We start from the raw sequence: 12,626 nt of genomic DNA, 5'->3' as shown, positions 1-12,626 counted from the left end.
ATCAGAATCTTTTTTCATTTTTTCTATTCAAATTAAATACTGTTTAGTTTGATCAACAGAAAAATATTTTTCAGTAAAAAGTTTCACTTCGACTTGTAAGAGAAATAGAATTTAATTGTGCAGCATAATTTATGGGATTTTCCAAAATTTAGTTATTTACATATTAATTACAAACTTTTAAGAAGAAATTTTATAAAAGTATTAAATTATAGAAAACTAGACCAGTTTTAAGATAAAAATCATGTAAAAAAAATGCCAAAAAATTGTAAAATCAAGTTAAAACATACATGGAATTTAAAATCTTGCTTGAGCATTGACACCAAGTCAGAAGCAACATCAGGCATACAAGGGTTTAAAGTTGCAACAAAACGAGCATAAAAGGGCAATAAATCCAACCTAAAATTCACAAAGAAAATCACAATTATAATAATGATTTTATAATAGCTTATACATGAAGTGAAATTTAAACACCAGTACTCTAACTTTTAATAACTACGAAATATATAGATACATATTTCCCTGTCATATGCCAATTAACAGTATTCAATTACACTGCTTTTCTAACGATTTTATACATTTGTATATTGTGTTGAAATATAAGGATAGCATAAGCATTTAAATCATGATAACAAGATGAAACACCTGGCATTTGTTCAATCTGTTCAAAAATTTACAACAGGAAAATAAGTTACAAATTTGAAAATTTTCTCCAAAATGCTACTTAAAAGGTTTAGAAAATCGATTTTTTTTTTCCTATTAAAAATATTTTATACACACCAAATTTCCAATTAATCTTCTTTAAAACATCAGTAGTTAAATAAAAAATAATAATTTTTTATTAAATTAAAATGATTTTAAGTGTAAAAAGTATTAATCAGTAAGATAGTAAGATAAAAATTCAAATAGCCTATTTAATTGCAAACAATATAAAATGAATAAAATGCAATGCAATGTAACAAAACCTTAAAACTGTTTTACATTTAAAAAATAATCTCTTCTAGAAAAGATTTAAAGTTGATTTTTCAATAAAAAATATCCAATACATGAGAATAATAACTACCTGGTACGAGGCACTAAAAACAGAGCTTTAACAAGCTTTTTTCGGTTGGGTCTTGTATTCAAATTCATACAGAAATCAACAGCAGCCTATAAGAAGTGTTAGAGATTTTAATAAAACAATCATGAACTTCAAAAACAAGACAATTAAAAAAATTGAAACTTAAATTCTTTAAAAATCCTAAATTTTGATTACCTGATCAATCATCTCACGATTGACACAATTTAGCAAGGAATTCAAAAAATGATCAAGAAGTACTTTATTAGCTGTATTGGTGGCAGCAGCTTCTTCTTCTGTTTCTGGAAGATAGAAAAAAAATTTTGAGGATATAATTTAAATTAGATTAAAATGTTGATGAATACAGAAAAATCACTAATTTCCTTCATATTAATAATTCAATTTAAATAATGGATTGACGAAAAATTGACTTACCATCCATCTCTTGCATCAAAGTTTCTGTGAGGTCTTTGTCATCAGCTTTGGATGATTCTTTCACCTCTTCTTTTGTTTCCGTTTCTAGAAGTTCTGATTCTTCAATCTCCAACTGACTCAAATCTAAATTATAAAAATTGCTTCATTTCTTAAACTACTTAATAATAATAATAATTTAATAAATAAATTTTGCAGTCATAAATAACATCCCAATTGCACTTATTTTTGCAGCCATTAATTCATTTTGTCTAGTGACACTGATTCCTGCATTTAGATAAGTGAATGAGACTTATTAGACAAATGGAACCAAGAAACCTATTTCTTCATTAAAGCAACTTCAGTATTTTAACTTCTGTACATAAGCTTTGAGTGGCCTAAGCAGTTAAGCAAAGATATAGCATTTTCTATATCTTTTCTAGTGCATCATTTAATCCAAACATTTGTTTTCTCTCTCTTCTTCAAAAGTTCTTTTCCAGAATTTAAAAGTAGAGAGAGAGAGAGAGAAAAAAAGTGCCCCTTTCATTCTTGAGCTCATCCTGCTATTTCAGGATGAGCTCACCCATGTTTAACTTTTTCATAATTAGTGGGTCATCTTCATTATGAGGATATTTGATTAATAGTCACATGACTTCAACTTAAAGAAATATTTTTTTTTTTTTACTTTTTTAGACATTAAGCAACAAATGCAATATTGCCAGAGAAAGAAAGCTCTGCTTTGAAAATAAATGCTACTGAAATCATCGAACTTACAGTTAACAAGCAATTATTTACCAAAAACAGTAATTCTTAAGAAACAATACTAAGACCAATAATTCTTCCTCTTGTTGCACTAAGAATTCAACTCAAATGAAAAATCAAAACTTCACTTTTATTTATCATGATGGTAAACAAAGCTGGTATTTAAACTTATACTTAAGCAATAATACTGATTATATTTCATAAGAATATATACCTGTTCACAAAAAAAAAAAAAAAGATGGGAGTACCTGTATTTATCTTTTTGCATTTTTATTTATATGTATAGAATTTCAAGATAAATTCTATGAATAATTTAAATAAAATAATTTTTTTAATTTACTAAAATTTTCATATTTACAAGATATTTACACACATTCTGTCTTAATCTGATTACCATGCTGGAAGGAACAAGTCAAACAATTAATATTGCTAAGGTACTAACAAGTTCCTTACATAGTCAATAAATGAAAAATATCAAGCTAAATGTACCTTCTTCTAACTTTTCTACAGCTTCTGTTTGATTCTGAGGAACTGGCTGTGAACTGTCCTTAAACAAAATCTAAAAAAGCAAAATTGATCATTTCATATAAAAGCTTTGAAAGGCAATATCAACGATATCTTGATATAAATCTATACCAAATAGAATTCACTTTATGACACAGTAAATCTGTTAATTTTCAATTAATTTTTTAGATAATGCAAAATAAGTAAAACAACTTTTTTTAAAAACCTTGACAATATGGACAAGACTATAAATACTTACTCCAGGAATAAATGCCTTAAGGTCTGGTAAATTTTCATAGAAACTCCTTGTATCATCATCCTCCCATACTGACAAAGACCCATCAAGCTGCAAAAGAAAAATATATTAAAAATAACAACATAATCAAGAATTTTAAATAAATTTAAATCTAGAAATTACACTATATTCTGTAATATGTTTGTACAGAATATCAAATTTTAAAATTGATTAATTGTTTATTAGGCAACAAATTTGTAAAAAAAATAGTATAATACCATTTCTCGATCCTTAAAACGATTATGAACATCAAGAGTTGTGGTTTCACTGTCTTGTGGAAAGCTTTCTAAAATGAAAAAGTAAATTGATTTTAGAATAATAAGATATTATCAATAATTTATACTAAGTATTAATCAATATAAATGTATAAATATACACATACCATCTTTTGGAAGGTGAGGCATATCTTCATCAACTATATCCTGGGAAGGGGAAAAAAAATTAAATTATGGGCAGAAACTCAGTTTTGCAAATTTTAATAATTACATTTATAACAATAATTCAAATCAACAGATAAACGATATTATTATTCTACACACACAAAGCAATTTAACTTAATTTTCTCTTGCTTTTACAGTTGTGTTAAACAATATAAAAGGCTTATCTATGTCTCATCTTGGAGGAATTTCATGATTTATATATTTCACTTAAACAGATGAAATGTAATTGAAATGACATATGAGAGAACACTTAGAAGATTAATTTAACTAAATCCTTACATTAAATCATTATATTAAATTTATTCTTTCTACTCATTCAAAGAAAATTCAACAATAAGTCCACAGTCTAAAATTGAATTTATAGTTAAAAATTAATGAAAATATTTAAACATAAATATTCATCAAAATAGGGATTTTTAAATATTTTTATGAGATTAATCAATTACAATCATGAATAACTGTGCTTTTTAAAAATGCATCTTACTAGATAGTTTAAATATGAAAATATGTCTAAGTATTCAGCTGACATTTCATATATTTATCAATTCAAATAACCAAATTTGCGAGGGAATAAAATTATCATTATGAATAACAATAAAAAAAAATCCCATTATATTCTTGGAATCATAATGCTTTGAATTTTAATTTTAAACACTTGAAAAAAATCAATATTTTTTCAGTAAGTACAAACATACATGCATTATATTGCCAAATTCAAAAAGCATATAAAGTTAAACATTTTAATTGTCAGCTTTGCAGTGTGAAGCCAATTACAGCTTGCAGTATGAAGCACTTAGTCAATGTGGATTATAGATAATTTACCCGAAAACAAACTTGGTAATGACTGGCAATAAAAATTGTTAAACAAAAAAAAATACTAAAACACTATTATCATGTCAATCCATTATTTTTAGCACAGTAGTTTAGTTTTAATATAATTATTTTTTTAAAATTTTCTGCTAATTTTTAAAATTATTTTTTGATAAAAATTTTAACTAAATTTATTTGTCAAGATTCAACTAATTCTCAAATAGATACATGCAATCTTATATAGTACAGAATATACAACATATGTCAATTGAAAAGTTATATTAGATTTAAAATAACAAAGTGGTTCTTATTTTACAGAAAACTGAGTGCATTTACCATTAAAGATCAACATCTATTGAAAGATACCTTTAATAAATAAATAATAAAAATTTAAAAAATTATATCTGCAAATAAGATATTAGTTTTAAGATATAAACTAAAAATAACTATATAAGAAGATTAAATAAAAAAAAACCTTTCAAAACTTCATTATAGAATAAATGTGTTTATAATAATTTCTAATGGTTGTAAATCAAATCTTTCTAGTGTTGCATTTTATACAATTGTTTCAAATATATATATATATATATATATATATATATATATATATATACATACATTTGAGCCAAAATAAATCAGAAAAATTAAGAATTGAAAAAATTTAATTCACCAAAAATAAAAGACCCAAATTTTCATACTATTCAAAATATAACTATGCTTCAAAATTAAGCTTGATATTCATAAAAAGCATGATGCTAATAATCTATTAACATAGCAGTTAAATAATAATGTCATGATGGAACAGTAGATCCTTTCAGTACAATTGAATTGATTTTAGCTAGCTTAGTAAGAAAGAATAACATTACTACATAAATTAATACAGATAAAAACTTTAATTTTTTCTCTTTTTACATAATGTTTGAAAAAGGAAGTTTACATAAGTTTGAATTTGTTTTTTATTGACATTAATAATTTTAAAAAAAATGCAAACTTGCATAAAACTGTTTACAATAAAAATTAAATAATCAACAATAAGTATTTACTTACAGCAAACTGTTCTGTATTGGAGAGGAGCTTTTGAAATGCAGTTTGTGCTGCTTCAAACTTTTCCTTTCGATCAGTACTCAGCTCTCCTTTGGTCTAAAAAAATAAAGTGATAATACTTAAAATTTAAAAAAAAAAAAAAAAGAAAGAAAGAAACTTTTCCCTAGACATTAATTGTTGGCAAGTGATACATACAAAAAAATATATACAAAGTAACTGCAAGCTCAATATGCTCCTTAAAAGGGGGGGGGGAATTAAAAATTTTAAATATTTTCTACAAACTACTTTTCATTTTAAAAATAATCAAAACTACTTTTCACTAAAAATGTTTAAAAATTAAATAAAATAGTTGGTACTTGTGTACTAATTACATGCAAGTAATTAATCACCCCTTCCTAAAAGCAAGATTTAAGATTGCATCTTAATAGGTTCTTTTATAACATTTTTCAGCAACATGCAGTTAATACACAAATATGAAATATTTGTACAAACAATTTTTAAAAAATATCTTCATGTAATCTTAATTTTAAGCATAATGTAAGAAACATTTTAAAATTCAGTAATATTTTAATTATTGAAAATTAGTTATTATATAATCTAAAAAAAAAAAAAAAAAAAAAAAAAAAAAATACCCTACCTGCAATATTCTAAGATTCTGCTTCTCCATATTTTCTAGTGCTTTATAATCCTTGACAAGATGTCTACAAAGTGACTTAAAATATTCTTTCAACAAGCAGCGAAGACCTTTTTGTCGATCAGGAAGAAGAAACTGAAATTTTTTTTTAAAAATATTATTATATCAATTATTAAATATTTATTTAAGAATAAATCTGATTTAATTAATTATATTGCATATTGATATTTCAATTCATATTTTATTCAATCCACATAATATCAGACATAAATAAAATGAATAAATTAATTTTCTGTAAGAAATGAAACTCTCCTTGATTTCTTAAAATTTGATTCATTTGTTAGAGCTTTATTTTAAAATTTTAATTATGAATCGTTCAGAAATTAACTTCATTAGATGATGAAAATATTTGAATTGTTATGCTATTTTGAAAGTTAAGTTGTAGTAAAAAATTTTCATCTTTTTGTAGATTCTTTTTGATTTAGAGAGTTTTATAATTTGTAGAGGAATACTGTGTCACTCACTGTCACAATTCATTATCTTACATACTTTTACATGTTTCATGTTTATACAGGATGAATTTTGTAACCAATTTTGCTCTAATTTTGTAATGTACTAGCCTTTTAAATTTAATGCACTTCAGCAATTGTGATAGTAATGCACATTTAATACTTTATGAACTTAACTATCAATTATTTAAAATTAAACCATAATTACATGCCTGTGGAGCCACCTGAATTGATTATTAGATTTCAATATATCAATAATTATTAATCATAAATTAATTTACAAAAAGTAAAAAATAATTAAAATAAAAAATATTCTACTTTTAATATACTAATAAGCGTTCCTTTTTATTAAATTTATTTGCTGTTCATTTTCTCCGCTTTTAACTCATCAAGAGTGATAAGCTTAGTTATTCTCAGAATAAATCATTCATTTTCATGATTTAAAAATATACTGGATGAAAAGTTAATAAATAAAATGATTAATGAAGTAGCTTGCTTGAGTCTAAATACACATAGAAATAAGGGAGTGATCCTGCTTTTATACACATATACCAAAGCAGCACAATTATATTAAGATTCATAGTACAGGAGAGAGAAATGTACAGTTGAACCATTCCCCTTTAGCTATACGAGTCTAAATATTCATACTATCAAATTCACAATAATTTACAAATCTAAATGAGAAAATTATATACTCAAATTGGTTTATTAGACTAGTCAGATTTTTGAGGAATCACATTAATATGCCCACATACCGATAGACTGACAAGTAGCTTCATAGTTTCAGTTCAAAACTGAATATCTAGTTACAATTCTGGTGACAAAATAAAATGGCATTTCTAATTATTGTTTCCACAATTTTTTTTTTTTTTTTTTAGTCATAGTGTTCACATGTATAGAGATGGACATATAAGACAGATTTCTTCTTGATAGATACTGTTCAAAATTCTAACAGAAATATATAATATAATACCAGTGTTAAGATATTGCATAGAATTTTAGCCATCTAGTTCTTGCATTTCTAATTATTGTTTCCACAATTTTTTCTTCTTCTTTTTTTCAGATTAAAGAAGGTACACAACAAATTCATCAAAGTTTCAAAGGTGGGTTAAATTGATGATAAAAAAACTTTTGATAATTCTTGAGGGAAAATACCAAGTTTATCTTTTGTATAAATACTATGAATAACTACAATTTTTAAGGATTTTAAAATTATTTAACACAAATATTTTTAGAGGAACACATTAACATGCATCAAAAAGTGACAACACAATTAGTGGGAAGACGGGATTCTAACTAAATAAGAATATTCAAATTGAAGTACACAAAAACAGTCATCTTTTTTTATAAAATAATACGTTTAAATTTTTGCAGGTTTAAAAAAAAATTATTTTACAGATGGAAGCTTTGCATTTATGCAGATATTTATGAGTTGAGGAAAATACTTTTAAGACAAAAAAGCACAAATAACTAATAAATTTCAAAGAAATACATTTCAATAACAAGTGTTTTTTTCATATTTAAAATAAACATTTTCTTGGATTTTTTTCATCATTTATATAATATTTGTTTTAAACCAATTCAATATTTAAATTTTAAAAAAACAAAGCACTATATGATCAATAATCAGAAATTTAACCCTTTAATTTAGAGAAATATTTTAATTATTTATTTCTGCCCTTCCTTTTGTCTGAGAAGATACTTTAAAAAAAGCTGTTCTTTAGACTAGAGGAAAAGATTGATTTTTGCAGAATAAAATGTTAGAAGAAATACATACATCACTTTTAGGCAGCTCCATTTGATATTTTTCACTCAAGAGGCGATATTTTCGTGGGACTATGCCAGTATAGTCTTCTCCGCAATGTCTACAGAAGCTCAGAACAATTCCAACATTGGAATGCTCTTCTCTGTCTGATACAGTCAGAACAGTCAACAAGTTGCCTAATAATGGCAGACCTTCTTTCAAAGGGAAGATACCAGACGATACTAACTGCAAAAACATTTAAAAACTTAAAATTTTGATCATGCAAACAACATTGCATGATTTTAAAACTAGGCTTTAAAAAAAATAAAAAATGAAAGCAAGACATAAAAAGTTAAGAACTGCAACAATACAAATGTGCGTAAAAAATCTTAGATGCATTACAAATGGAAATAAAAAATATTAAATAATAGCTTTATTTGTTAATAAAAAAGTTTTTACAATGATAAAGTCCTTACCATCAACTTTAATTCAAAATAAACAGTAATTTTTTACAACAATTTTTTAATGCAAGCCCCATTTTATTTATTAAAGGTAAAAATAGGCAATTCATTATACAATAAAACCTTTGACTGTATGTGCAATACTTATCCAACATAATACATACAATATTTTATTGTAAATATAGACCAGTACTAGTATCTCTCAACAAATGATGTAGGCTTTATACTATTTCTGAACCCATATCATTACCCAAATCTTAAAAGACTGAATGATAATCTATACTTATAATAAAGCTCAATGTGTGTGTGTGTGTGTGCGTGTGTGTGTTGGCGCTCTACAGGCCAGGTCATTTGACACACAGCTACCAAATTTGGTACATGTATACCTTAGAGGTCGGGAATGTGCACCTGGGGTCCCTTTTTTTTGAAATTTTAATTATTAATTAAAAACTAACTTTCACGCCAAAATAATCTTCCATTTTCCCCACCGCCAACTTTTCTGCCAAAAAAATCTTCCATTTTCCCCTGCACCAAATGAGAAAGGCTTCAGTTTTTTTTTTTTTTTTCCCTCACAACAGTAATGAGGCTAGGGTTAACATTTTTCAGTGGATTATTTCAAACGATTCTGTTTATTTTCTTAATGTTTTATGCATTTAAAATTAAACATTGTTAATTAATCCATGTTTCAGATTCATTCTGAAGTACTTTTGAATTAAAATAACACAGAATAAAGGAAATTAAAAATGCATAATCTGCATAGCGTTACCCCAACTGGCGTAGAAAAATTCACGCATTTGCAATTACCGTAACTGGCGAAGAAAATTCACGCTAGCGCATTGTGTTCTGATTGTTGTCATGACAACTATTATCAACGGACGATTTAAATTATTTTTAGGTTAGTTGCATGCTTTTGTAAGTAAATTGTATTTATGTTAGTTATATATTTTTTTGTATATGCTTATAGTTTTAAGTACATCGTTTTTTAAGTAGTTTTTTTAAACCTGTTTTCGACAGATTATTTTAAACAATTCATTTTATTTTCTTAGTGTTTGATGCATTTAAAATGAAACATTGTTAATCAATCGAACTGTTCATGATGAATCTGAGAAAAGTTTGTTGACAAATTCTTGAGATATTACATAAATTAAGAAAGATATTCTTTAGTGCCCATAAAGTTTAAATGCTCAGTGACTCTGTTATCAGTAATCATATTAGTATTAAAAAAAATGCTGTTTCAGTAAAAAATATTATTATATTAATTGCAGATTAATTCTTTCCATTTTAATTTAAAGCATAAATTCTAAGAGAGGTAACAGAAAATTAGAGAGATACATATGACGTTATGACTGAAGGCCTTTATAATATTATGAGTGAATTATATGACTATCAAAATTTGAAGTTTTAATACATTTTGATGAAGAATCTATTAAAGCTGGAATTGCGTAAAACATTTAATTATTAAAATTTAAACGAACATTAAGATTGGCGAACCGACTGGTCGCCAAAGGCGGCTAGTATATATATAAAATAAAAAAGGGGGTGGGGAGGGATAGGATAATTAATACATTCTAAGCTTCTAAATTCTGTTTAACTGCACACCAAAATACATATCTGCTATGATGAAGTTTTCATATCAAATTTTCTCAATATCAATACATATTTGAACATTAAAAAAAGATCTATATTACTTTCTTAGACTAATTCAATTGTTACATTTTTTTTTGAATTAAAAATCAACAGTACTTTAATCAAAAATAAGAATTATATTTACCTTGATAAGCATTATTTCTTTAAAATAAAATCAATATGTAACTTAAAAATAAAACTATATATATTCTTACATACAATAGTAAAATATTTTAAACTTACCTCAGCATAAAAGCGAAGATCCACACGAATTTTACTTGGGTTTGAAATTTTCTCATCTTTTTTCATTGGTAAAACCTTTTGCCAATGTTCTAAAAGTTGTGCAGAGAAATCAGCATATCGGCGGTGCAGCAAGGAACAAACTTGGACTGCTGTGCTCACATCTGACATTTTGAGTTTTGCATCAACAATAGCAGCAGCAGCTTCACTTATGTATTTTGTAAGGTTGAGACCCTCCATATCCTTTATCAGAGAATCTCTCTGCATTTCAGTCATGTTCCTCAAACGCTTGATAAAAGCCGTATTTTTTTTAAGACTAGAATCAAGTTTACTAAAGAAAGACTCCTCAGGACGTATATTTTCAGCATTAATATTGATAGCCCTTAGCTCAGCTTTTAATCTTAATTTTTCTGCAAGTTCCTTAATATATTGTTGCAGTTCTTGTCTCTGCTCTTCTGAAACTGTATCAACAGTATCTTTCTCTTCAACTGCTTGTTCTTGAATTTTCTCTCCAGATTCAACAACATTGTTTTTAGGATCAAATTTATTGTTCTTTTTATCTGCTTCAGCTTCATAATATACTTCTCCTGCATCTTTCTTTCCATTGCCATCCTGCTGTATAGCCTGTTTGCGACCACGCTCTTCTCGCTCACGTTTCCAACTCTTACCTCTTGATTCCATGAAAACTAGAGAGAAAATATAATCATAAACTTCTAAATCTATAACACATAAGAAGAGAAAAATAATATTTTTTAAAAGACTATGGGAAAAAATGTAATATAAAGATTCAAAGATAGCACAGAATGATTATGAAAATACTTATCTTTCATATATCAAAATACTAAAATTTTACAGAAAATTCAAAGTAAAAAAAAAAAAAAAACTGCTATAAACATTAAATCACCAGGAAAAGAAATAGGTGAAACAAATAAGTTTTTAGACCATTCATAGCATAACATTACTAAAATATTAAATTACCACGATAGTTTTTCTCATCTCTTAAAGTAAATGCCTTAATATAAATTTTTCCTATATTAAATTAAAAGGTTTAGAAATACATAGGATAAAGCAGTGTTTAAGATATTTTATAACACAGGGAAAGTAAAATTTTAAAGAAAATTTCGAATGAAAGTAAACACTGTGTAATAATATAAATCTAACTCTTGTTTCCATTAATAGAAAGAGACAACTGATTTTTGATATGTTATCTGTATTTTAAATTCCTTAAATGAACCACTAAAATCTACTGCTCATTTGGCAACAGCACAAATTTGTGAAACAGTGAATTTTACAAGTTACATACTTGGAAAATTATTGTCTGATGAACAAAAAATAAATTTTGTTCCATCTATCTTTCTTCTCATCTGCACCAAACGAATATTTAAACCACACAACATGCGCGATTACCAAGTAGCAAAAATAATTTCACCATTAGGGTAACGCGTGAAAAATAATTTCTAAGTTCAAAACAAGTGTTTATTAATAAATAATTTTCAAAAGGCAAAAGCAGGCAAAAAGTTACGTTAATAGTGTGGAGTCTAAATTCTATTGTAATATATAATATAATAAATATTAACTTTGAATTGCACTATAATCCGTGACCATTTTTCTCGATACGCCGTAACACACAACACGTGAATTGATGGAATGATTAAATTTTATTGGTAAATAATAACAATCAACTCACTCCAAGGATATCAAAAAAAGAAAAGGATCTTAAATCATACCTCATATGAAAATTTTCTCTTCCTAAAAAAATAAATTATTATGAAATTCAACTTCAAAATTATAAAAGCCTTTTCACTTCACAGTTCACATATAACGACAAACAAATACACAACACATGCACATGCAATGCTCTCCACACTTGTTATTTTGTGTCATAAAAATAGAGAAGAGTTGAGAAGTATAATAAGTATCAGCTGAAAAATAACTGCTTGTTATTAGTTTTTAAGAGATATTAAATTTCGAAACATGCAGTTTATTTTTAAAACTCCTTTTAAGCTATCAATGATTTTTCAATATATATTGACATTTGAACATACTGACCTCGTAGCTTTTGGAAAATTTAGTTACACTGCAACAGTGTGAA

At 26.0% G+C, this 12,626-nt stretch overlaps 1 protein-coding gene across 2 annotated transcripts in view; it reads right to left on the bottom strand.

The window, feature by feature from the left end:
- LOC129975670 (regulator of nonsense transcripts 2-like) overlaps positions 1 to 12,404 on the bottom strand; it is a 30,157-nt gene extending 17,753 nt beyond the window's left edge. For both annotated transcript variants that reach the window (XM_056088788.1, XM_056088789.1), the window contains exons 1-13: positions 12,262 to 12,404; positions 10,538 to 11,220; positions 8,241 to 8,453; positions 5,958 to 6,089; positions 5,324 to 5,416; positions 3,409 to 3,448; positions 3,245 to 3,312; positions 2,991 to 3,077; positions 2,717 to 2,786; positions 1,490 to 1,612; positions 1,253 to 1,356; positions 1,061 to 1,146; positions 288 to 396 (exon numbers count right to left, since the gene is read on the bottom strand). In XM_056088788.1, the coding sequence (XP_055944763.1) occupies positions 288 to 396; positions 1,061 to 1,146; positions 1,253 to 1,356; positions 1,490 to 1,612; positions 2,717 to 2,786; positions 2,991 to 3,077; positions 3,245 to 3,312; positions 3,409 to 3,448; positions 5,324 to 5,416; positions 5,958 to 6,089; positions 8,241 to 8,453; positions 10,538 to 11,215 (1,803 nt within the window). In that variant the 5' untranslated portion in view covers positions 11,216 to 11,220; positions 12,262 to 12,404. The remainder of the gene's footprint in view (positions 1 to 287; positions 397 to 1,060; positions 1,147 to 1,252; positions 1,357 to 1,489; positions 1,613 to 2,716; positions 2,787 to 2,990; positions 3,078 to 3,244; positions 3,313 to 3,408; positions 3,449 to 5,323; positions 5,417 to 5,957; positions 6,090 to 8,240; positions 8,454 to 10,537; positions 11,221 to 12,261) is intronic.
- Positions 12,405 to 12,626: the final 222 nt, after the last annotated feature.

Source organism: Argiope bruennichi, chromosome 7, assembly GCF_947563725.1.
Source record: "Argiope bruennichi chromosome 7, qqArgBrue1.1, whole genome shotgun sequence".
NCBI lineage: Eukaryota > Metazoa > Arthropoda > Arachnida > Araneae > Araneidae > Argiope > Argiope bruennichi.
The sequence above is the reverse complement of the archived record's forward strand: the minus strand, read 5'-3'. Positions and strand labels throughout refer to the sequence as shown.